At 52.3% G+C, this 25,485-nt stretch overlaps 3 protein-coding genes across 13 annotated transcripts; all 3 read right to left on the minus strand.

Annotated features, from left to right (window-relative positions):
• Positions 1-4: 4 nt before the first annotated feature.
• Positions 5-14,536, minus strand: LOC147156266 (SRC kinase signaling inhibitor 1-like). 6 transcript variants are annotated; one of them, XM_086064440.1, is made up of 19 exons: positions 14,263-14,536; positions 10,705-10,964; positions 8,499-8,525; positions 6,962-7,148; positions 6,572-6,701; positions 6,231-6,408; positions 4,912-5,699; positions 4,735-4,824; positions 4,608-4,648; positions 4,400-4,423; positions 3,899-4,074; positions 3,625-3,800; positions 3,203-3,333; positions 2,899-3,046; positions 2,602-2,800; positions 1,941-2,127; positions 1,649-1,779; positions 1,432-1,569; positions 5-1,249 (listed from the first exon to the last, which is right to left on the minus strand). In XM_086064440.1, the coding sequence occupies exons 1-19, from the start codon at positions 14,282-14,284 to the stop codon at positions 1,112-1,114; spliced, it is 3,171 nt and encodes a 1,056-aa protein (XP_085920566.1). In that variant the 5' UTR covers positions 14,285-14,536; the 3' UTR covers positions 5-1,111. The 6 variants fall into 6 exon arrangements, with proteins under 6 accessions (XP_085920566.1, XP_085920563.1, XP_085920565.1 ...); XM_086064437.1 differs by having other exon boundaries at positions 1,860-2,127; positions 14,263-14,535; XM_086064439.1 differs by having other exon boundaries at positions 1,860-2,127; positions 14,242-14,535.
• An 808-nt stretch (positions 14,537-15,344) lies between these two features.
• grb7 (growth factor receptor bound protein 7) lies at positions 15,345-19,964 on the minus strand. Of its 6 annotated transcripts, none has more exons than XM_086064376.1 (13): positions 19,394-19,962; positions 18,739-18,856; positions 18,200-18,356; positions 18,019-18,140; positions 17,795-17,869; positions 17,465-17,713; positions 17,270-17,368; positions 16,514-16,597; positions 16,328-16,435; positions 16,197-16,254; positions 16,033-16,123; positions 15,844-15,952; positions 15,469-15,776 (listed from the first exon to the last, which is right to left on the minus strand). In XM_086064376.1, the coding sequence occupies exons 1-13, from the start codon at positions 19,498-19,500 to the stop codon at positions 15,630-15,632; spliced, it is 1,524 nt and encodes a 507-aa protein (XP_085920502.1). In that variant the 5' UTR covers positions 19,501-19,962; the 3' UTR covers positions 15,469-15,629. The 6 variants fall into 6 exon arrangements, with proteins under 6 accessions (XP_085920501.1, XP_085920500.1, XP_085920505.1 ...); XM_086064378.1 differs by having other exon boundaries at positions 15,859-15,952; positions 16,033-16,120; positions 19,394-19,961; XM_086064377.1 differs by having other exon boundaries at positions 15,859-15,952; positions 19,394-19,961.
• Positions 19,965-20,481: 517 nt separating this feature from the next.
• On the minus strand, positions 20,482-25,100 carry LOC147156268 (ADP-ribosylation factor 1-like). Its single transcript, XM_086063975.1, has 5 exons — positions 24,933-25,100; positions 23,077-23,234; positions 22,477-22,587; positions 22,273-22,397; positions 20,482-21,650 (listed from the first exon to the last, which is right to left on the minus strand). The coding sequence occupies exons 2-5, from the start codon at positions 23,222-23,224 to the stop codon at positions 21,489-21,491; spliced, it is 546 nt and encodes a 181-aa protein (XP_085920101.1). The 5' UTR covers positions 23,225-23,234; positions 24,933-25,100; the 3' UTR covers positions 20,482-21,488.
• Positions 25,101-25,485: the final 385 nt, after the last annotated feature.

The following is a 25,485-nucleotide window of genomic DNA, read 5'->3' on the forward strand; positions in this document are numbered from 1 at the left end:
CGCGTCAGACGAGCCGGTTACTTTTATTGTCACAAAACACGAGGAGGACGTAGAAAAAAGTACAAGGTTTCGTTTTTGTCCGGCGTTGCGACGCGTCACGAGGGACCCACACGGCGAGCATCACAATTTCAAGTTTCACAGCAAACTTTTTTTTTCTTTTATTCCCACTTTGATAGCGATGAATAAAATTCTATCCGGCCGTACACGGGACACTCAAGTTTTGACCACAGAATTGGTGACATTACGATCACGATGATGATGATGATGATGATGATGATTATAGTTGTCGGTACGAGTATCGATCGTGCACGTGTACAGTTCGCATGCCGCTTGGATTGGATTCTTGTGACGAACATCAAGTTCATGGAAGCTACTCGAGGAAGATGATCAACGGACGGACGCTCGCCATTTCACGCTGCAAATGGCCGACCCGCAGAGTTTGACGGTTGGCCCAAAAAAATAAAACATCTCTAAATCATAAAAATAATCCTTTACACAGTCGATGTGTTACGTGCGTATAAAAATAGAAAACAAGTAGAAAACATAGATGGCATTTGTCTTTTCTTTTCTTTTTGTACATCTTCGTAGCACAACAACATCGAAACGTTCTAAAGTCTAAATCAACACCGCTGCGTCGCCGGCGATGTCATCGCCGAGGACATCGTCGGCGGCGATGACATCACCGAGGACATCGTCGGCGCCGATGACATCACCGACGTCGCAAGATCGCCGAGGTTAAAGGTCAGCGGGTCATCACGGGCCGACGTTGGGGCTGATTATGTGACTACGGATGAATTGTCATGCAAATGAGTTGAAAGGTCATCCGAGTCAGAAAAGCGGGAATGACCCCAAATGACCTTTTGTGCTTATTATCGAGGCGCAAATGAGGCCAAGCGGGGCTTAACGTCTCTCGTTGCCTTTTTTTGTTTTTTTACTTGGAAGAAGACGACGAATGTTGAGAAGTCGATTATTGCACGTTAGCATGAAGCTAATTCCAAACAAGACGCAGAAGGAAAAAAGAAGCCAGTTTGCTTCGGGAAGGCAAAGAAGAAAAAAAGCGGCAAAAGCAACGACGGCGCCCCCCGCCTGCCGCCGAGCGCCACTGCGGCTCCTAGAAGTGGAAAACCTGCTGCTGGCCTCCCGCAAACATGTGGACGTCCTCTTTGGCCTTGCGTCCTCCTTGTTCCAGATGTTTGAGGCGGGCCGCCACCGTCGGACCTTTGATGGACGCCGGCGAACTGCCGACAATCTGCAACACAATCGCACATTTCACTTTTTGGCAAATATCTTACATGAGCGTTCAGGGCTTCATTCGAAATGGACTTTTTTTTATTTTGGACTCCTCGCCATGATCGTACTCATCAACGACGTCACGTGCGACGCGGACGACGTTCATCAGCAAACAAATCAAGAATGTGGACAAAACGCTACCTCCTTCTCCGCGCCGTCGTTGTCGTCCCGAATGCCCGACGGCGCCACGGCGGGCGGCGTGGAGGCGGGTCGGGGCGCGTCGGAGGGGGCAGTCCGCCTCAGCTTGACCAGAGCCGCGGGCAGCTCGCCGTCCTCCATCTTTCAAGGCGACACGGACAACGGCGTCACCTAAAAGCCGGCAGACGGCGGCCGGCCTTCAAACGGCCCCGGAGCTCACCTTGGCGCTCTTGTTGTCGTCGGCGACCGTGCGGTTGGCAACGAGCGCCGACGGGAAGCTGCGGCGAGGCGGCGGCGGTGGCGGAGACTTGGACGGCTTGTCCGTGCGGCACCGGGACACGCCGGCGTCCACTGCAAACATGCCCACAAGCAAACCAGCAATGACACAATGTCACATGACGCGTGTCAGTTCTTGTTTTCTCTACCCGAACCTCGCTGGGAGGCGGCGCCCTCCATGCTGTTGAGCTTCTGCGCCGCCAGCTGAACTTTGCCCGGTGGCAGCGTTGGCTCACCGGATGCGGCGGCGGCGAGGAGCGGTTTGGGGGGCACGGCGGGTTTGGTGACAGTCTTGGCGGCCAATTCCAGGTCGGGGATGGCCTTCAGCAGCTCGGCCTGCGTCTCCTCCAGAAGACGGTTGATGTCCTGAGCGCTGAACTGCGTCAGGCTCGCGCGCTTCTCCGCCCAGTCGCGCTCCGCAGCCTGATGCGCATCAGCTTCATCATCATCATCATCATCATCATCATCATCATCATCATCATCGTCGTCATCATCATCAGCATCAAATATCTACTGCTTGAATGGCTATCAACACCGTCACGCAGATGCTAATCATTAGCCTGTCTATGTCATTTTCTATGACGTGCTAGCATGAAGCTAGTGGGAGCGTTCCTATCTAATACACAAGGTGCCAATTTTTGTTGTCTAGTTTTTGAGTCAACTTCAGCTGGGAGTGGCAACAAGCAGCTTGAAGACTCATTGTTGGTAGAATTGAGTGGAGTTGAGTTGACTGCCCCCATCCAGCGCTCTTCTCAAGTTTGACCTCACAAGTCAAGGTAAAGAAAAAAATTGGACAGCTCACATCTCAAAAATGGAAAAACGGGCCCCCCAAAAAAGTGGACTCAAAAGTCAATGACTCGCCCGATGCCGACCAGCCGATCTGGTCATGTGACTCACCAGCGTGACGTCAGCCGACACGTGCGCGTTGAGGCCCTTCTCTGCCCCAACGCGACTTCGGAAGCTCAGCGGCGGCGTCTTGTCCGGCTCGGGAGCGCCGCACGCCACCCGCCCGTCTCTCGGCTCGTCCGGCAGGCTGAGGGGAGAACTCGTCTGCGATTGGTCGCCTGCGACTTCCTGCTCCTTCTCGCTGGCCTGCCTGCGCCGGTTGGTGGGCGACATCAGGAAGGAAGGATGCGAGCAAGAGCGGCGTTGCGGTTGGCTCGGTGGCCGTGGTGCGTGCGCAGCCTCGCTTACCTTCGAAGCGTGCAGAGCGTGTCGCGGACGTGGTTGCAGCGCTGCAGCAGCGCGTCCAGACGATGAGGCTCCTCCTTGAGGAACTTCACCGCCTCCACCTCCACGCGCAGCACCACGCGCATCTTGCTCTGCAGGCCCGGGAACTGGCCTGGCGCCGGCGACCAATCGGAAAGAAAGGACGAGCAAGAGGAGGAGGACGAGACGACGTTTCATGCAGTGGTTTGAACCGGACGCACCGACGCACTTGAGTCGTGTCTGTAGAGTACTCGAGTCGTCGGTCCCCTTTGTACTCGAGTATACTCACTCTTGAGGCTGCCGAGCGTGTCGGCCAGCGTTTTGAGTTCTTGCGTCTTCTGCTGAAGGTCCTGCTGGCTCACCGGGAGCCTCGCCGCGCTGGACTTCTTCTGCAGGTCGTCCACCCACCGCTCCAGGTCGCTGCCGGCAAACCGGGTCAAAGGTCAGAGGTCAACATCAGGTAAGACAAGAAGGGAGGCAGGAAAGAAGAAAGAGAAGGAGGGCACACCCTTAAAACGGCTGTTTTCAAAATAACACAACTTTGGTCAAAAAAGGAAGCAACTCGCTGCTTGAGCCCATTTTGGTATAAAACAAAACAAATTGACCCAAGTTGGGTTATTTTTGACCCAGCAATTTTACGGGTGTAGGAAGGGAAGCATTAAGGAAGGAGGGAGGGAGGGAAGGCGGGTGCGAGGCAGGAGGTGAACCGACTGCAGCTTGTGCACGAGCGTCTCCTCCTGGTTGAGGTACTTGAGGCGCTCCTCCTCCACCAGGAGGCGCTGCCGCTGCAGGGGATCCTCTTGAGTGCGCGCAGAGTCCTGCATCAGCACGCTAAGCTCCGCCTCCGTCTGCCTCAGCAGCGACACCACGCAGTCCTGATTTTCCAGCTGGCCGCGCGCGCACACACAAGCGACGCTTTAGTTAGGAACGCGCACACATGCATGCGCGCACACACACACACGCACACACACACACACACACACACCTGCATGTTGCGCAGCTGCGAGAGTTGCGTCCGCAGCGCAATGGTGCTCTGCTGCAGGCCCAGCAGGTGGCGCTGCATCTGCACGCGGGACACGCTCAGCGGCTGGTCGCCGTCGGCGGGCGCGGGCGCGGACGGGGGCGGCGGCATCAGTGCCAGGGGGCCCGACGGCGTCACGGCTGCCGCAAATCAACATTTTGCGTTTGCCAAACACACAATCTCGCTTCTTTTTGGGGGTTTGACAAATGGCAGCCAAAACGACACACTTGTTTTTTTAGCATTTTCATTTTTTTGCTGGTGGACATTTTCAAGTCATGCACGTTTGCGTACACAGTCTACACACACACATACACACACACACACACACACACACACAGAAACAAATACATGCTAACAGTGCACAACACCCACTAACACTCTTCTACACGCACGCACGCACGCACGCACGCACGCACGCACACACAGCAATGCAGGCATGCTTGCCAAACGACAGTTGTTGTGTACCTTTCTTTTTTTTAGCGGCTCCAGCTGCAACAAGAAGCATGAGCGGCAGTTACATGCTAGCAGCAGTTAGCAGAGTGGAGGTGCGCGCGGGTGCGCCGCACGTTAGCCTTTACAAGCTAGCAGTCGGCAGTTGCACACTAACGGCAATTAGCAGCTACAAGCTAGCTGTCGGCGGCTACATGCTAGCATCTCTGTTCAGTTGACTTACGCTCGGTTCCGGAGCCGTCGCTGGCCGACTCCATTTTGTCCCTGCCGGGAAACGCAAAGGCAAGGATGCGATTAGGGAAGGAAGGAAGGAAGGAAGGAAAGAAGGAAGGAGGGAAGGCGTGTCTTACGGGCTGTGGTCTTCGGGCGCTCTGCTGAGAACTCGCTGCAGCAGTCCTGTCAGGCTGGCGATCTGCTTCTCCATCACCTCCATGCGCTCCCTTCACACCCACGCACATCATCATCATCTTCATCATCATCATCATCATCATCACCGTCCTCATCCTCCTCCAAAGACTTCACCTCACCTGGTTTCTGTCTCGTCTCCTCTGACCCCGCCCCCGTCGCCCACCGCCGCCGCCATCAGGCAAAGCTGCTCCGAGGTCAACCCTCGACCTCTGGGACTGTCGCCGCCCACGGACGACATCGCTGAATCGCGCCGCCGCTCGCCCCTGGCGGGAGAGCCGCGAGACGGCAGCGTGCTGGCGTAGGCGTCGCGCGCGTCGGGAATCTTCTGCGGCGAGGAGGGCGGCGGCACGCGCAGGCCCACGGCCAACATGGACGCCGTGTAAGCGTCGTTGTAAATGGCGCCGCCCGCTCTGTAGAGGCCGCCGCCGCTGCCCTCCATCAGGGAACACACCGCCCCGCCCGCTCCTCGACGGTACAAGGAGCCGTACGGGTCGCTCCGGCCGGCAAGAGGAGAATGCGGCGCCCCGGCGAGCCCGACGCGGGTTTCCATACCCAGAGAGTAGGGGTCGGCGTAGATGCCGCCCCCTCCGCGCTCGTCGGCCCGCAGCAGCACCACGCCGTCGTCCGGCTTCACGTCGCGACGTTCCAGGATGGCGCTAGAGGAGGAGGCGCCGAAGGCCGGCGACGGGGGCGGGGGCGAGTGGTGCGCCAGCGACGCGGCGTGGTGGTGGGGCGGCGCCCCGGCGTACGAGGAGGGACGGACGCCGCCACCGCCATAGAGGAGGCGCGTTCGCGATGGCGAGCCCTGAGGCGGCGAGGACGACGCAGAGCGATGCTGAGAGGACACGGCCGACGTGGCCAAGCGTCGGCCCGGCGGCGAGTCCTGGGGGGCGTACACCATCTCGCGCTGGAGGGGACAACAACGTACAACCTCTTAGACCGCAACAGGCCGCCGTCATGCAGGAAAGAAGGAAGGACAGAGGGAAAGACGGCCAAGGATGTCACGCAAACACACAAAGAATTTGTCTACACGGTCCGAGAAACATCAAAATAAAACAAAAAGATGAACAACAGAGGGAGACACAGCAGGAAGCCTGGCGGATCAATAATTAGTGCCCCAAATTTCTTACATTAAAAAAAAAGGATACATGAGGAAGAAGTGAGGAGGGGAAAAAACAGAAAGGAAGAAAGTGGGCAACAAGGTAAGAGAGAAAGGGAAGAAGGAGTGAATGTGACATGGAGCAAGAAAAGAAGGGAGGAAGGAAAAAGGCGGGACAAGCGGAGTGGCGGAAAGAAGGAGAAAAGGAGGAAGTGAAGCGCTAGCAAGACGAAAGCATGAGCGGACGGTAATCAGACCTTGCGGAAGGTTCGTCCTTGATGACGCGATGGCCGTCAAAGCAGGCGGCAGTGAGGGACGGCGCGGCGCGGCGTCACTCACCCTGAGGTCTCCGTTGGCCAGCAGGTGCGAGTTGTGGCGCTGGCCCGGGTATGTGCCGTAGACGGGCTCCTTGCAGTAGATTTTGATGACGCAGCGGTCCCGAACGTCCCGCGGGTCTTCCAGCTCGTAGAAAATGTTGCGGCTCTCGTCCTTGATCAGAAGCGCCGTGCTGGGGGACCTGAAAAGCGGCAGGAAACGCCAGGCAGGCCCGCGTTGACAAACGTTCGTTGGTTCGCGCGGCGGACCCTCGCCCCAAATGTCCGCCAAGAGTCCAAATGTCCGGATGGGGCCGAAGGGAACGAGCCAACGGACCGGCGGACGAAGACGAAGGCGGAGCCTACCTGAGCGTGGCCATGCTGAGCCTCTGCGGGAACATGTGCACGATCAGCGCCCGCAGGGTGTCCAGGCTGCTCAGCTCGTGCGTCAGGTGCACGCGGCGAGTCTCCTCCCCCAGCTGCAGGAACAACATACCTGCCAAAGGTAAGCAGGGAAGGAAGGCAGCAGTGGAGGAGGGATTGAAGGAAGGGAAGAAAGAAGGACGTTCAGATCGGAGGGGGTAAGAAGGAGGGAAGGAAGAGAGAAGGGAAGGCGGAAAGGACGGAAAGAAACGAGGAAGGAGGAAAGGAAAAGAGGCAAGAATTGAAGGAGATGAAGGAAGGAAGAAGGCAAGGAAGGAGGAAAGATTTGAAGGAAAGAAATAAGACGGCGCGGTGTCGATTTTTTTCTGGTACCCGGCGCGTGCAGCTTGGCCTGTCCGGCGGAGGTCCGAGCCAGCGGGAGACTCTGGCGCAGGCGGTTCATGCGGTTGAAGGCCACGGGAAGCTCGCGGTCCGACATGACGTCCAGATGCTCGGCCGACGAGAAGGAAACTCTGCCGCCTCGCGTCGGGCTCAGCCGGCTGGCGCGCGGCGTCCGACTCTGCCGCGGCGACAACACAAGCCATTTGGGTCACTCGGCAACGGACGCAGGACGCACGCGGGCCGGATCTGTGTTCTCGTTTGTGGCCTTCCCGCAGCACGGACCGCACCGCCGGACCGGCGCCGACAGTCGCAATGCGAGCCTCGGGAATTGCGATTTACGATTATCAGCTGGCGAGCAGCAAGACAAATCCAAATCCTTCAATCCTCCAGCCGGCTCGCTGGGACCGATGAGTCCGGGTCGAGTCCTTCCCAGACAAAAGTTCTTCCGGGTTCTGAATGACACTCATTCGGAAAACATCGAAAAGCATCCTGCATGCAGAGTGCACGGGTCCCTGCGGGGGGGGGGGGGGGGGCGGCAATGTTGTTGCGGTGTTGACGTTAACAAGCACCGGCAAAAGCTCACAATAGAGGAACAATTATTGATGGACGCGTTCGCCATCTACACTCTGGGAGCCCCCCCCCCCCCCCCCCCCCACACACACACACACAGGTACAAAATGGAGCAAAGAAGAGGAAATCCTTTGCTCACTTGACACCATCTGTGGTAGCACACACCCATCCTGTGTGTGTGTGTGTGTGTGTTTTAGCAGACATGATTGCAGCTCGCCTGCACGGCCGTTGCCATGGCAACAGCGGTCACGGTGCCATCTTGGCGAGCCGAGTGAAGGATTTGCGTCGCTGGCTTGTCAAGTCATGATTTTTGTTGAACTGCGGCGCTTGTGGATGCAATTGCGCTTTTTGTTTTTTTTTGCATTCTTGTGTGACGAGACGTCAGAATCGAGTGCAGTACCACATTCTGCCACAACATGCGGGGCAGCACTGAGTTCGACAACAAGACATGCAGCGGAATAAAGAGCAAGAGGAAGGATTTGTATTTATTTTTGTGGTCAAAGTCCACCACATTTCTTTTGTTTTATGAAAGAATTTGTCTGCCACATCAAAAAAAGTTGAGTTTGATGTTTTAATTGAAACCGTTTGAAGGTTTGCCGTGAAAATGGGATCAATATGAGCGATTGCTTGCGCTTCTGCACAAACAATTCGGATCTTTCTGTTTTGGACTTGCCAGCAGAATGTATGCAACTGGAAAGTTTGATTTGCGAGAGTTGAAAAGTGAGCAGAAGTGAAAAGAAATTCTTTGTGCCAAGTTTGATTTTTAACGTCTTTGAACGGCAAATTGTTCACTTTGGACATTTTTTTATCTTTTTTTTTTTTTATTCTGCTATGGCAGCTTCCGGAAGTTGAATAGAATCAATTTAAAGGTTTGAAAAAGTGTTGAATTTGTTGATGCGGTCCGAGCGCGCTCGCGTCGCATGTAAATGAGATGAAGATGAGGAAGACGAGCGCTGACCTTGAAGCTCCAGTAGTTAGCTTGTTGCTGAGGAACAAAAACAAGAAAGCAGACAAAAGTCACTCAGCTTCACTTGCTACTAGTGCAAGTGCGACAAGGCAAGCGTCGAGGCTGCGAGTGCGCCTCGTCAGACCGTTCAGAAGACGAGTCGAGCGTCCGCGCTTTTCACGCCAACTTTTCTGCACACTCGTAAGAAGGACGTGCGAGTTGAATGAACGCCAACGAGTTGAAACAAGGACGACACAACTCCAGCAACCGGGATGCACTAGTAGCATGAAAGTCAAGTGCACTTTTTTTTAAATGAGGTTAGCTGACCGGATCGAATGTGTGTAACGTTTGCCATCGAATTCTTCAAGATAATATTCAAATGCCAAGCGTCCATTATTTTCAAGTATTGGGTACTCATGCAGGCTGCCGACACCAGTTACACCGATACAAAAATGGACTCCTTGCCAGTAGTTGGCGCCATTTGACACATCAGACCATCATCGGAAAGCGAAGACCTTTTTTGGACAATTATCATTTCATGTATCAAAAGTACTCGTGGTATCGCTACTTGGTATCGGTGTGCACACTCGTCTTGGTATCATTTTGAAAAACAATCCCCATCATCAGATTTGTGCATGTTTTCGTGCACGCCAGGAAGTGACATCATTGTCAGCACAAACACACACGCAGCACGCAAGCAGCCATCTTGGTACACACCCTTGGTCTTCCTCTGCGGCCAAAGGCGCGCGCGCGCGCGTGCGCGTCTTCACGCCAACATGACGCACACGCGCGCCATCGAGACGACGGCGCCGGCCGTCCTTCGTCCTGCCAGTGCGTGCAGACGGTTGCCGTGGTTACTCAACGAGCACGCCTGCCGCATCCGTCGTGCTCTCTCTTCCTCTTCCCGACGCTCCATTTTTGTCCCCGCTGCGGCTTTCCTCCTCGCTGGTCGCTACGGCGGCGGCGGCGGCGGCTGGGAGGAGATCCGCATCCTGTTCGCCTCCCTCGCTCTCTCGCTCTCTCAGCCGTCTGTCACCGTCTCTCGCCCCTGACAACAAGCCCCTCCCCCTCCCGCTGGCCAATCCCATCGCGCCAACGCTGGTTCTCGTTGGCGCGGCGGCCATCAGGTAACGGACGTCGTGCAACAAACACAACAGCGCACTTTGGTGTCTTCGCACGACGCTAATCGCATCGCTAGCGCGTTTGTCACTTCGTACCAGCGTGCAGAAAAGTGCCCTGACGCAAACGAGATACGCTCAATTATTTTCTCAGGAAGAGGAAAATATTTCGCATTCGTGGTATGTGGTCCAGGGTCACGAGTCGCGTCGAACAAGGCCCGGTATCAGGTTGATACCGATACCTGCTATCGGTACTTGCCGTAAATACTAAATAAATAATCATTTGGAACATTCAAGAAAACCAAAAACTCAACTTTCTTACACCAAAGAAAAACTTGAAAGAAAATAAATACTACAGAAATGAAAGCACTACTGCCACCTACTGAGCTGGAGGTGCAATTACTCTTCGGTAAGGGTTAGCCATAAACCCACCCAAATTCTCGGGCTGAATTTTGGTGAAGTGCGTTCCTGGTCCTCCCCAAGGTGAAAAGTGTCTCGCAGGGCCGTTTGATATCAGATATCAAAATGATTGGGATATTTCACATGCTACTAGTTCACATCCTTCCTTCTCAAATAGTGGGGGCGCATGGAACTCCAGGGGGGAAAAAAATTATGTTTTTTTGGCCGTAGTAGAAAAAAGCTAAATTGCACATCCACTCCAGTAGGTGGCAGTGGTGATCTCATTGTTTGAGTTTTTGATCCTCTCCATGGACATTTTTACAGACAAACGATACTAAGTAGTGGCAGCAAAAAGTTTGGGGGGGGGGGGGGGGGGGGACACAATTTTCTGTCTTCCACTTGGGTCACAAAAAAAGAATTGGGAAGCACTGACTTAAGGAAATGACATTTTTATTATCTAATGATTTTGTTTTTGTGGGAAAATCAGCAGGCCTGGCGAGCTAAACAATAATGAATGTATTTCAACAGGAAGTGACCCGGAACACGACGGCTGCTGCAAGCCGTCATGCGGCTTTCCACCTGGCAAACGTCAGCAGTCACATTCAACATTTTCACACGTCATTACGGCCGTGACGACATCGCTATGATGCGTTAGTAGCAAACGGTCTCGCTCGTGAGAACTTGAGCGCGCACAAGCGTACCTGTCGTCCTTGAGCGGCGCCCCCTAGCGACATGGCGTTGTCGGCATCCCTCCGCCGCTCGCCATCGGCCTGGCGGATGCCGTTCAGGTTCTGCGGGCTCCCGTCCGCCGACGCGTCGCGACGTCGGTCCGGCGACGGGGACGCCGACCTCCCGTTGGCGACGAAGCGCCGGCCCCCCCGGGATCCGGCCGGCGCGTGGTACTCTGGCGGGAATTCGGCATCACTGGCGGAGATCATGGAATTCTTTCTCTTCTCTAGACCTGCGCGGGAGGCGAGAAGGCCACGCGGCGCCGTCAGGTGACAAAACGTCAGACAAAATGGCGGCCGTGGGGGCCCGCTGAGGCATTCAGCCTGCAAAACATATTTTCAAAACGACTGTCCATGTGGGTTGAATGGGTTGTGTAAGCGTAAAAAGCAGGATTGAAGATTGCTTGACATTCTCAGATCAAACTTCCTCTTTCCTTTCCTTCTTCTTCGTCTTCTTTCAAAAAGTAAGTTGCACCATCTAGTGGCCAAAAGTGTCATTACACAAAGAAATTGGGGGGGGGGGGGTTGTGCATCCAATTGACAAAAGGGGGGGTGACGCCCCTGTTGGCACCCCTTTGCGCAACATTGACCAACTCCCGCATACACACACGCATGCCGACGTTTTCTTAAGCCAACAGCCAATCAGATTGCAGGACGACGTTGGGCTCGTCTGTCGTAGCCTCGCTCTGCTTTTGATGTTAACGAGCGTGTGCGCGTTTCTCATCTGCGGACGGGCTTGAAATGAAAGTCGAGTGCACGCACACGCACGCGCGCAGGTAAAGATGTCAGCAGGTGCATGACGGATGTTTCATCCGCAAAACCGCGAGCGACGGCTGCTCTCGGCGCTTCTCGTATTTCAAACACGCTGGAGGACAAACGTGCGTGCGTGCGTGCGTGCGCGAACGAGCCGGGCGCCATCACTTTGCTTTTATGGCTTGATACGGCCGGCTGGCTGATCCGCACTGCCGGCGGGGCGTCACGCAAACGTCCGAGTTTCCTTGAACTCGCCGCCGCCGCCGCCGCCGTTCAGCAAAATGTGTTGCCAATCCTCGAGGTCGTTTGAAGGACAAACAGCAACTTGAGCTTTCGCTTCATTTTGGAGCAGATTTGATTGATGATGATTGACTTCCTGGTTGGATTCCACCGGCAAAGCGGCAGAAATGTTGCTGATGTTTGCAAATGTCTTCTTTCGGAGAAGAAGAAAACATTTATGATTTATTTTTGCTCTAACGACTTTTTGGAACTCATTTTGGCTGCAAATCCAAAACGGATCTCGCCTTTTTGGCCAAACTTTTCTGCCACATGATCTCAAATTTCCGAAGAAATGTGAAATAAAAGATGAAGACGCATGAACGGAAACTTTGATCCAACGCAACCAACCAATTGTCTTGATTGCGACGATGTTGGCTGATGTTGCTGCCGTTGACCTCCTTGACCTCTCTGTTGACCTCTTGGCAGACGCACGCCAACGCTCACTCGTGACCAACCAGCGCGATTGCGATCGTCAGGTCCAATCGGAATCGACTGAATTTGGCTTATGTGGAGAATTTTGTTTGTTGCCGTGCTTGAAAAAAACGAGTTCAGTTTGGGAATCAGCAGGCAATCGATCAATTATTCAAATGGCTGTTGATGATTTGGATCATCAATTATTACCGACGATTCAATTAACCGCCGCAGCAAAAAGACAACAAAAGCGTTTAAGGAAAGGGAAGTGTTGGCGCAGCGGCGGCGGCGGCGCTCCGTCACAAGCCTTTGATTGTCCGCCAAAAGTGCCGGCGATCCCACCGGGATCGCGCGGCGGCGGGACGCTCGTTCTTCCGGCATCGCTGCTGCACATGAAGCATCCGCGTGCACGCTCGCCGCCGCCAAATCGTCTCAGCGGCTCGCCGGACTGCGTTTGTGGCGGCCGCGTGCAGATTGAGACTTCAAAGGGAATTTTCACGCAGGCGGGAAAAAAGAGCGACCAGTCACGTTGCGTTTCTTCACGTCAACGTCTTCCAAACAGCAAATCACGTGACACGCGTCCAGCATGGCCAACAAGTTATGGCAAGATGGCCGCCGCACGTTTTCCATGTTGGCAAAACGCGTGCACACTCAGGTATGCGCGGGTTCGAGGTGGCACGGGAAGGCCTGGCGGCACACGGAGGGGAGGGAGCGGGTCGGCGCCCCCCGCTGGCCAAATGTCTTCTTCATGCGTGTTGAGTGAGGACGACTCGCCGTCCTCTCCCTTGCCGCCCGCTCGCTCGCTCGCTCGCTCGCACCCGCCCTCGCTCGCCGCCTCTTTAATCCTCTCTGGCGGAGAATGAAGCAAAGCTTCTATCTCTCGCTCCACTTTTCCTCCTCCTCTTCTTCTTCTCTATCTGAGCGCCGCACATGTGCCCCCAGCGGGCGCCCCCCCTCCCTCCCCCACGCCAGTCAATGATGCCGCTTGCTCGCCGTCTTGTGCGATATCGCAGTGCTTCTCGCTCGCTCGCTCGCTCGCCCGCCACACTTCCAAAAAGATGTGGAGACGCCAAACGACTTTCTGGAAGTGCGGCGTCACAACTTTTGCTAACTCCATCATCAAATCAAATGGTGCATTCAAGGAAACTGGGAAGTTGGAGGACTGTCACCTCAAAGCGCTCGAAGCGAACGTCAACAACAAAGATGGTCGATTCCCAACACGTTTGTTCTGCTGAATGCGTTGAAGAACGTCAAGTTATTCATTTTCAATAAGTCAATGAATCTTAAATTAACTAAAGCGACCAACGGAGTCAATGATACGAGGGACGCCATTTTTGAATGGCGTCGGATTGAAGGCCGTCTCCTCTTTTTTTTCTTTTCTTTCCAAGTTGCCAACTGCGATCTCCGAGTTCAAAGGGGCGTTCCCGTGCAAATGTGGGAAAAGTCCAATTTCCCACATTCCTTGAATGCAGCATTAAGAAACTTGCCTCCATACGGTCGCACAATTTCGTTTCGTACTACTACAAAGTATTTGTTTATGTTGGGTGTAATGACACTTTTGGCCACTCGATGGTGCAACTTCCTTTTTGAAAGAAGACGAAGAAGAAGAAGGAAAGAGGAAGTTTGATCTGAGAATGTGAAGCAATCTTCAATCCTGCTTTTTACGCTTACACAAGACGACAGCGGTTGCTTTGATTTTTTTCATTTTTTTTACGCAAATAATTTGTTAGTTGTTTTTTTTAAAGGTGATTTCTTTCCTGTCAACGGGATTGCTGGCGTCGCGCTTTGAACAACATTCTTCTCAATATCAAAACGTTCAAATATGCGAGCATTGTTTTCAACGTGCGCTTCGAGACCGTCACATGCAAATATTTGCGGCTCTAAAAAGATCCCGAGCGAGTATTTGCAGAGCGCTCGTGAGGTATCGGCGCATTGGGACACGAGAGTGAAGCAAGACGCGGCAGACGAAAACTGGCTGCCGCAGCAAGCCGCGGACGGCGGGGACGCGCACGTGAGAGCGCACGTGAGAGCGGGAAAAGTCCCGAGCGCCTGCAAAGTTCACAATACCTGCGGCGGGCGGCTACATGCCTGCGAAGGACGAGTTGCCCATGCCGGGGAAGACTCCTCTTCCTCTTCCTCTTCCTCCTCTTCCTCCTCCTCTCGTCACTGTTCACGCCGCCGCCGCCTCCGCGCTCGTCATGGTCTCGCCATCTTCACGCAGCTCGTCTGCCAAGACGATGGACGCGGGATAAAGTCGGCTTTTATGGATGCGCATGCCCCCACCCACACGCGCGCGCGCGCGCACGCACGCACACACTGCAGCCTCTTAAAGGGACGACACCCCAACTGCACCAACTTTCATCTCGGCACCAGTGTATGCGTGTGTGTTTGCACCTGTGTGTGTGTGCTTCTGCGTCTGTTGATGCACGTTTGTGTGTGTCTGCGTGCAGGTTTTTGTGTACGCTCTTAGTGTGTGTGTGTGTGTGTGTGTGTGTGTGTGTGTGTGTGTGTGTGTGTGTGTGTGTGTGATGTAATCTGGAAATTGAGGTGAGTGTATTTTTGGGGGGCTTTCAGCGCTTCAAGCGCTTCGCTGGCAATAAATAAATAATAAATTGCAGCAAAAACCAACATGTGTGTGTGCGCGCGCGGGCGTCAGATTTCTTACGTCTGTGATGTCATCATGGCGGCGTCGGCGATTGCCAGTGACATCACAGATATTGTGGCGTCCTCGTCCAGTGGTGCGGGGTCAGAGGTCATGGACGCATGGTGAAAGGGGAAGATTCCATCCAGCCAATCCAAAAGTCACTTCCTGTTGGCCTTGCACACCAACCACACGCACACGCACACACGTTGCAATGGATATATATCATGCGTGTCAACTCGCCATAGCGTCTCCCAGCCATCCATTCATTATCATCTTCAGTCCATATGATGTGAACGGGCAAGTATCGATACCGGATATCGGCATCGGGTCGATACTTGTACAGATGGCGGCAGTCGTATCTTGTTCACAATCAGGAACGAGAAAGCACACATGACAAGAATAGAAAATTGATAGTAATTGAATTTGGCAATCGTGATCGGCCCCAAAGATCCTGATTGTCAAAATATCATTTGTACGGCTCGTTAACATATGAAGACGTTTGCTATTGTTGAGCAGAGGCAGGAAATGAAGTTGCGGTAACAAATATTTTATTTATTTAGTTAAATATGAAAAATGTGTACGCTTCCATTTACAAAAGTGCAAAAACATCAACAGGATGTGGGAGAACTTGAAGTCCGTGTATGACGTCATCGCGTGTACTACTACTTTCCTGGATTTCCATTGGTCACGTGACCCTGCAGGAGGTCCACTCGCATGACGGGATCGCACGTGTGTCCGTCCGTGCGTTCGTCCACGTATTGATGCAAGGGTGGGCGGGGCCTAAAAGTAGGCGTGGCGGCAAGGTCAGAGGTCATAGGGTCACGCACACGCACGGGTGCTTGAGGCAGACGGGCAGGATGCCCTTGTTGATCTGATGGAAGTCCACCAGCTGCAGCAGGTCCGAGAAGAGCGTGGCGCCGTCGTCCATCGTCACGTAAGCGCGACCGCCGTCCTCGCACTGGAAACACACGCGCCGTCAACACGCACGCGCGCGCACACATGCAAACACACACACACACACGCACGTGCGATGCGCTCACAGGGATGACCAGGAAGTGTTTGGTCTTCATCTGGAAGCACAACGACAACACGAAGCACTCGCCGTGCTGCTGACTCGTGCGGATCAGGAACGTCCTGCGCGCACGCACGCACGCACGCACACAGCGTTAAGTAGGGCACGGCGATGCGGTTGCCGTGGCGACCTGGCGGCTCACCCGTCGACGAGGCCCTGCCTCTCCATCAGCCTGTGCGCTCGCATGCGGGACACGGCGCCGTGGAACCACGGCTGGCCGGCGTGCAGCGCTGCTGCCGGCCACAAGGACAAAGTCAGACGCAAAAATCGCCGGCACCCGGACGGACGGCGGTGACGGCAACTTACGGGCCGGTCGCGAGGACGAGCTCAAGTTGGGCAGGCTGCAACGAAGAACTTCCCGACGCTGACGACAACAAAACAAAAGAAAACAGGTTGTTTGAAGACAGCGCTAGGGATAGGCCACGCCCCCTCCTCACCCTCCACGCTCGCCCCTCCTCCCACTCGGCTTCGCTCGGGTCCTCCATGACTCGACCGCCCGAACTTCCGGAAAAGTCCATGGCCACCAGGCTGGCCTCCGACTTGGCCTGCACGCACGCACAAAAAGTCCCCATCAGTGTGTGCGTGCGCGCGCAGCGCGCGCGTGCACGTGCGTGTGCGCTCACTTTGCCGTCCGTCAGGTTGGTTGCATCCAAACTCTGCCGGTTCCAATTGGACCGTTGGAAGTTGCACTGGAGCTGCTTCCCATACTGACAAACGCACAAAACGGGTCACATGTCATCCATGCTGAGAGCTGATTGGCCAAAAGGAGGGAAGTTCCATTGCACTTTTTTCACACAAGTATTAAGTAGTCATCAATACTGATACCAAATACCAAGACCAGTAGTACATAAAATTACCCCAAAAACAACGACAGATCATTTGAAAGAAAGAATCTAAATATATTATTCTTCCATAAATGAATGGAAATGTTCTCCTTGTAGTATTGTAAACCAGCCACAAGAGGGCAGCTACCATTGCGAGTACATACTCTATTCTTGACGCAAGCTCAATTTCATGTATGGCAAATTTTGAAAAAAGTTTCAAAAATCTAACCCCGTTTTTCAAAATTTTGGAAACAAATTTGTCATTTTAATTAAGTTTTTAAAACTAAAGTACAAATCATATCATATTTTAAAGAAATCCCCTCATTATGTCATTTCTTGTCTGAAATGTCATTTAATTATTAGTGTTTTATTTATTTTCTTTTTCTTTTATGTATGTAATTTACAATTATATGTGTTTGACTTTTTTTGTGATCGACTGTATGTCTTACAGCAAATAAACAGTTTATTTAAATAAAAAGAAAAAAATTGAGTCGATGTCGATACCGATACTTGGCTTGGGTACTCGCCCATCAGTCAAAAGCATCCGCGACCAACCTTAAACAATCGGAAGGCCGACGTCCAGCACGTTCGGCTCTGCTCGCTGTCAGAGCAAAACATCTTCACGTGGTGAAGGCGGACCGGACTTCCTGAAGGCTGCACACACGCACACGCACACGCACACACACACAGATGAAGCCTTGTGGCGTTTTGAAACGGCGTTGACGTGCGTCCATGTTGAAGGTGACCGACCGTGACGGCGAAGCAAAAGTGGTGCGGCGCGGCGTAAAGTTTTTGCGCGTTGACGACGTTGTAGGCGTGAAGGTCGCGCAGGTCGGCCACGCAGTGCAGATGTCGCGGTTCCTTGGACACGCCCTTGGACGAGCAATAAAGACCCGAACGGCGCAGGAAGAAGTACGCGCGCTTCCACGACTTGCGTGGCGAATCCTTCACGTGCAGGAAGCCTTGAACCTCCGGACACGAGCCCGACTGGACCAGGTCCTGCGGGGGCCGCCAAAGAAAACCTCACACACACACCAGGTGTGTGTGTGTGCGCGCGCGTGTGTGTGCGCGTGTTGTGACCTGCACGAGCTGTTGCGATGTCATCCGCTTGCCGCCGTCGGCGCTGTCGGAGATCATGGCGTCTGGAAAGAAAAGCTGAGAGAACACAAAGGGTCACCTGACCTGACCTGTCAATCGCTCAGCTGAGCACCATGACTTCATCATGATGATGTCATAATGGCGCTGATGTCATGCTACGTGGTGAAGATGCGGTGACGATGATGAAGCGGCGAGGTGGTCCGTACCGCCGGTTTCCGGAAGAACTCGTACTTGGCGTAATTCTTGCAAAAGACGAGCCGCGCGTCGGCCTTGACGGCCCAGCCGGCCTGAACCTCCAGCGCCGCCTCGTGGTCCTCCAGGCACCTCTCTGGCGAGACACGTCGGCTCATTGGTGCGCTCGTACGCGCGAGGGTGGGCGGGGCTTACCCAGGCCGAGCGCAGGATGGACCTCCATGAGGGTCCAGTTCTCCGGCTCGCTGCAGCGCGCCGTCGTGGCCAGCATGCGGCAGACGTCCAGCGCCGTGACGCCGTCCTTCACGTGAAGCGAGCGCCCGTGATCGTCCTCGCCGAAAACTTTCAGCAGCTGACGCACAACAAAAACACACAAACAAAAAGGTCACACGTCATTCCTGCTGAGTGCGGATTGGACAAAATGGTCTCCTCCAATTTGCCGCTCGTCTTCCACTCACGTGATCTTAAGGCACCATTGCGGCCATTTTGTTTAGCTGGTGAGAAAGAAGGCGGGGCCAATGTCAGCCAATACAAAGACGGCGACCGGAGAAAGGAGCGGCAAACCGGCCCGACCAGGAATTTCAGGCAGCCAGTCACGTGCCCAACGCCGACCGGTTGGATGAGTGCGTGCGTGCGTGCGTGCGTGCGTGAATGTTTGTTTGTGCAAAACCGTTGCCAATCATCAATGAGGATTGGTCGCACATCAGACAAACAACAACAAGCAAACGACTCACATGTTTGTCAGCAGACGGTGGCGAGAGCGTCGCCATGGCGACGGGAGAGCAGGGGGTGCCGCACAACTCCGGGAAGGGGTCGGGGACGGGCGGAGCTGACGACGACAACCGCTCGCTCCTGCAAGACAAACGGCAACGTGCGCCATGGGAAAGGTCGCCACAACTCCAAAAACCAACAAGCAACAGACTGCTAGCCACTCAAAGCGAAAGCATGAAAAGATGCCGCAAATAAGGAATGGTCGCTGCTCACTGTCAGGGGACTTATTATTATCATGATTATTATTATTATTATTGAGCTACACTGTTTGTCCTGCATGTCATACCAAATAAAAGAAAAGAAAAACAATCAGGCAAACTCACGTTTGAGAAGAGCTAATGTTAGCACAACTAAGCCATGTCTGCCTTCTAGTGGTCACTTGTGATATTACAACTTCAAACGACAGTCCCGCAGACTCAATCCCCCCCAGTAGTATTGCATATTTTATTAATATTTTATGGCATATGCAGAATTTTCTTCCCCATTTCTTGTACAAAATGCATCATGAATGTTTAGCAGCATTCTTTTTTCTTTTCTTTTTTTATAAAAATAGTGATTTTCACAAAGGAGTGGTCATCACGTGCCACCCAATCAAGGGTCCGTGACGTCATGACGCACCTGCTGTTGCCGGACGTCCAGCTGGCGCAGGCGATGCTGATTGGCTGGGAGCGGCGCACTTCCGGCCGTGTGACGTCGTCCTTGTCCAAACTTTTCTTTTGGGACATCCTGAAAAAGACCAAAGTCCTCGCACGCTTGCGAGCGGCCGGCGACCACTCACTTCTCGCGGCTTTCCACGTGACGTCACCGCGCAGCGGTAAACGCCACCTGTGAGCGCGCAATAAACACAACACGGCAGACGCTCGACGAGACAAACTACACGCAAACAAACAAAAATACCCGCGCGAGTCAAGTGGCGTCTGTCTCCGTTTGGTGTGCGGCGACCTGTCCTTTCGCTCGCAAAAGAACGTCGGTCGGGCGGCTCGCACGCACGCGACTCGCCGCCGCTCAGCTGTCAGTCATCATGGCGACGTTGACGTCACCTTTGGCGGGTCGGCTGCGGGGGGAGGAGCCACACGCAGGCAGGTGAGCACGTGACGTGGCAGCTGCCGACCCTCGAAAACAAAAAACGAGTAAACGACGACCGATTGAAAGTCAAAACAACTTAAATTAACTTTCAACCCAATACAAAATAATGGTTGTCCAAATAAATATTTGAATCAAAATAATTACAAATTCCAGCCATCCATTTATACTATAAAAAAATAATTAAAAGGAATCAGTTATTTACTAATAGTGTCTTCAAGTGATCGATGCAAGTGACAAACTTACAATTGATTACAAATGACTGGCAAAGCAATGAATGTTAATTATGATTAAGAAAAACGTAAGCTCTCGTGCATGATTTTCTGACCTGTCGATTGTTTGAATAAAGTATTCAAACTCTTTATTGAAAATTAGTAGGAATTGTAGTCCATATTTCTAATCATGAAAATTGTAGCAACTTGTGAAACTTACTAAAATTGTACAGAGGATGAAAAATAAATAAAAATGGTATAAATGTACATAAAAAAGGCCTTAGCTGCACAAAGAAGCATTTATTATAACAAATAATGTCATTAAAATGTTCTAATCATATAATCGACTATTTAATTTCTAATGCAAAGTGAGTCAAGTCAGTCATGTGATGTGAAATGAAGTGAAAGCACTTGTGTGTTGTACAAATAAACATTTATTCGGATGAAAAGTGATCCAAACCAAATGAAAACGCAGACTGTGGTGGTCCAAATGAACTTTTCCAATCATTGGCGCCACCTGGCGGCCCGATTTGGTACACAACCTGTTGGAACGGCGTTTGCGGTGCGTGATGACGTCATGCGCGTTTCTTTCTTTTTCTTTTTTTTGGATCAAATCATGTTTTGATGTTCTTTTTCTGTGTTAAGGAAAGCCCACACAAACAGTTTTACACATTTACAATCAGTGCGGCGGGCGGGCGAGGGACCGCGCGTGCGGCCCCTGTGACTCCGCCCCCGCCCGCACACCTGGTGCCCGTCCGTAGCGGCCGTCTCGTCGGGTGCCCAAATCCTTCATTGGCACCAAACGGCGACCGCCGGCCGGCGACTTGAAAGCTTCCTGTTTTGTTTGGTGGCGGTTTGTTAGACGCTTTTGGTTGGTTGCGCAGTCACTAGTACAAATCAAATCAATCAATCAATCAATCGACAGGAAGAACAAGAAGAAGAAAAAGAAACAAAAGTTTGTCTGAAATGTTTTGACAATGAAGCTCGTCACAGTCTTGTTGACTCCTCCACAAACGCGCCTTGTGCTAGGGGGGGGGGGGGGGGGGGGGGTTATGATTCCAGAGACAGCATGATTTTCATGATTGACAGCAGGGGGAGGTGGGAAGGGGGGTTCGTGAACTCTGACCTGATACAGGTTAAATGCTTCTTACAGGACTGAAATGACATCTAGCAATCAGGCGCTTAATACAGTGAAGGGGGTGGGCCGTTGAAAATCATGCTCCCTCTGGGTGGGGGGGTCGCAACGTTGTTTCCCATCCCAGCCCACAGAGGACCCCCAAAATGAAAGGGGAGGGGGGAGCGGCCGGCCTGGGGAGGGGCTCAGGCCGATCGAGGGTGGGCGGGGTCGGGACGGGCGGGGCGCCGGCGCGGTGAGCGGAAAGAGAAGAAAGAAAGAGGAGGAAGAGAAAGAAGAAGGCTCATTTCTGGTTCTTGAGCTGGTTGGAGAGCCAGTCGAGACCCTCGTAGAGGCCGTCGCCGCTGGTGGCGCACGTGGCCTGGATGTACCAGCTGCGCTGGCGCAAGGAGTGCAGGCCCAGCTTGTCCGTGATCTCCGCCGCGTTCATGGCGTTCGGCAGGTCCTGCAGGCGGACAGACGGCGCCAAGCGTCACTCCACAGACAGAAGGACACGAGCAGCTTTTGTTTGCTCCCCAAACATGTCGTCATAACATTGCAAAGATTGTCAATGATCAGCTCAGTGACAATATTGATCAAAACTACAGGTGCAATGATTAATTGACAACTAATCTATCAAGTTAATCAATAATCCTTTTGAATTTAGTAATTGTCCCAATGCTCTGAATTTCAGATCCTCAACAGCATTTATTCTCCAATTATTATTTTTGATCTAAAATAAAACAATTGCTTTTACTTTGGAAAACAATAATCAACATTTTTTGAACTGGTCGACGGGTTTCGTGATCTCGTTTAACATGAAAATGTCCAAACGTCTTTCAGATTCTCATTGGAAATATTTGGATTTGTTTCCTCCTCCATGAAAGCAGATGGATTATTTTTGAAGACATTTGCAAACTTTGCCATTCATTCCACAAGTGAACCCTCATCAATTTGTATTATGCAAAATTGATTTCATATTTTCTGGACAAAAAATGAATATTTGGCCAATTTGAAATCATGTCCTGATGCTATTATTAGTTGCCATCAAGTGGCCAAATGACGCGTGTGTGTTGTTGTGGTCGTACCTGTTTATTGGCGAATACCAGCAGGACGGCGTCTCGCAGCTCGTCCTCCGACAGCATCCGGGCCAGCTCCTCGCGAGCCTCGTTGACGCGTTCCCGGTCGTTACTGTCCACCACGAAGATCAGGCCTGCGCACGTTAGCACACGCACGCGCACGCACGTTAGCACACGCAAGCGCACTCACGTCAGCGCACACGGCAACCTGACCTTGGGTGTTCTGGAAGTAGTGGCGCCACAGCGGGCGGATTTTGTCCTGGCCACCCACGTCCCACACGGTGAAGCTGATGTTCTTGTATTCTACCGTCTCCACGTTGAAACCTGCAGTCAACACCAAAATGTGACGCGCGTCCAAACATTTCCAGTCGCTCGTCGCAAATGAAGCTCATGAACAACACAAAACGTTTGAGGAGAATCTTTGGCGTGAGGGCAACATGTGGCACGAGGGCGCCCCCTGCTGTTACGCCAAAGACTCACCATTCAATGTGTGCCAAGTGGCTTCAACTTTTTTCTTTTTTGTAATCCACTTGTCAAGTCCAGTCCAGTTGTATTGAGCTCTTTCATACAATTTGCAGTGAATGTTGCTTAATGTTTCTCTGCAATGCATCGGAATTGAATTATTTGGGACGTTACAGTGTCTAACATAAAATAAATTTTGCATCATTTTCGATGAACACGTTTGACTACCTGACTCAATTTCTGCTCAATCTAATTCAAAGGAGTCATTTGACAACTTTTTTTTTTTTTTTTTATCTAAATGGAGAGTCGGACTCTCGACAATACAAGCGTTTCCTTGGTGTGGTGACGTACCGATGGTGGGAATGGTGGTGACAATTTCTCCGAGCTTGAGCTTGTAAAGGATGGTGGTCTTCCCGGCGGCGTCCAAGCCCACCATTAGGATCCGCATCTCCTTCTTGCCAAACAGGCTCTTTAAGGCGTTCGCAAACATATTCCCCATGGCGACGGCGCTGCAGGGAGGACCAGAAGGAAATCATCAGGTTAGCGGACCGACCCACATGACAGACAGGAAATGGAATTCATTCATCGTTTGACACTTATAATCTCCACTTTTTAAATTCAGCAGTCGGAAGCAAGACAAATTCTTCGTGGTGGCGACGGAACGGCTGCGTCCTAGTTTCAACCAGTGTCGGCAAGATTTACTGTTATTTTTGCCGACTTATGTACGAGTAACGGCATGAATAAACGATTCAAGTTTTTCTCTGCTGCGCGTCCTCCTCCTCCGTACAATTGAGCTTACTTTTGCAACAACGGAAGACATCTTGTGGAGGTGCTGTCTCACTGGCAGGCTGCAAACTCTCCGTTTTTACGCCCCGGTAGGCTTCGACGTCAGCACTTCCAAATATTGGCACGCGGGAAAATGCTCACTCGTGTTTCTGTGACTTTTTAATACTGAGCAAGTGCAGTGTGAAAAGGGCTTGACGGCTTTTGGCCAGGTCCCTTGAGATGTGACTCAGAACTGCCATGATGGCTCATCTTTTCCATCGCTTCCAAGGCTAATTTCACAAACAACAAATGCCTCTAAACTGTGTTATATTTATTCTTTCCTGTATTCTTTTTTTTAATAGCGCGTTTGTTCTTTTTTTCTACATGTTTGAGTGCCAAACTTCATCACACTACACACACACGCTACGTTATTTTGTAAACTTGTGCCGTTATCTTTCTTGAATTATTTTAAGAAACAACATAACATTGGCCAAAGGTGACTTTGTGACCAAATGTGTTTGGGAGTCTGGCTGAATTAGCCCCTTCAACTTGTGGACTTAGTTCCCTAAAATGTCCACTTTCGTGACGATCGCGATTAAGGAATGAGTGAATGATGATGAGTGGATGAATTATCGACGTCCTCGACTACTGATCATCGGTATCCGGTAGTCCTGCTGCTCTCGTGCGAATCTTTGACATTTGGCCCACGCGCCGACATTGTTTACCTGTCAGCTCCAAACAAAAACCTTACAACTGATTGGCGTCACGCATTTGCCGGCCCGCCGGCTGTTCAAGCGTGACGTTCGTCGTTGACGTCCGTCCACGCTGACGAATCGTTTAAGCGGCCCGCTAGCCCACAATCGACCCTTGAACGTCACCAAACGCCTCACGGGCAGCGCAAAGCACAGACGGAGCCTCAAATGCTGCCTCGCATTTTCTACATTTTATTACAGCAGGAGGGGAAAGACATATAACTGTGGGTCATTTGTGTCCTTTTAAGATTTATTTTTAATTTTTTAAAGATGAAATTGTTGGGCGCTAGCCGCATTAGCTTCCCTCAGGGCGGATACGTTAGCTGTTAGCATTAGCTGCCCCATAACTGGCGTCATCATGAAAAATAAATCACGTTTACCAAACGCGGTGCTGTTTGATGGCGATTGATGCATCGGGTAGGGACATTTAATCACAGCACCACTGGACGAAGCGAAGTGATAACGAGAAAAAGAAAAAGAAAAGCTTTCAAGACGAATATTTTCGAATGGCCGGTTGAGAAAGTGTTAGCCTAGCCTAACCGCTAAATGCCGCGTCACAGCACAGGCGAGCGTCACCTCACGCCAAACCCTCAATTAAAACGCGGCGTTCGGATGCGTCGACATGTCGTCTGGCGGCGGCGGCGGAGGAGCGTCGCGGAGCCGCCGGGGGTGTTTCGGGTGCCGATTTACCTTGTCAATGGCTCGCTTGCGGAGCTTTCGGTTCTTTTCCGTTAGATTGGCCGTTACTCCAAAATGGCGTCTTGCGCAACCGGGTATACGCCGGCGCTCCAGTGCGTCTTACTATCGGATGGGAGCCAATCGCAGAGCGCGTAGAGTCCCTCCGGTCCCGCCTCCTCGACACCGCCGTCCAATCGCAGCGCGCCCGCCAGGACGTTGTCTTGAACGTTGCACAAAATGTCGCGGAAGCGCACACAAGAAACGTTCTCAGACTCACGATTTTGATGACTGAAATACTTGTGTTAAAAAAATAAGTCATTCAATTCCTGAGTAAAAGTACAAACACTGAGATGTAAAAAGTACAAAATTACAAATATTCGTTTACTCTCGGTAGAGGAATAGCACGGAGCGATTATTTGAAGGGTACAAGGCTACATTCAAGGGAAGTGAGAACAAAGTCGGATTTGCGTCACTCGGAGCGTCCCATTCCGGTCTCAAACCGTTGGAGGCCAACATAAACAACAAAGATGGCTAATTAATTACGATTGATTGTTGTTCTGGTTCA

This window comes from Leptonotus elevatus, chromosome 20 (genome assembly GCF_054856555.1).
Source record: "Leptonotus elevatus isolate MCC_2025b chromosome 20, RoL_Lele_1.0, whole genome shotgun sequence".
NCBI classification, from domain to species: domain Eukaryota; kingdom Metazoa; phylum Chordata; class Actinopteri; order Syngnathiformes; family Syngnathidae; genus Leptonotus; species Leptonotus elevatus.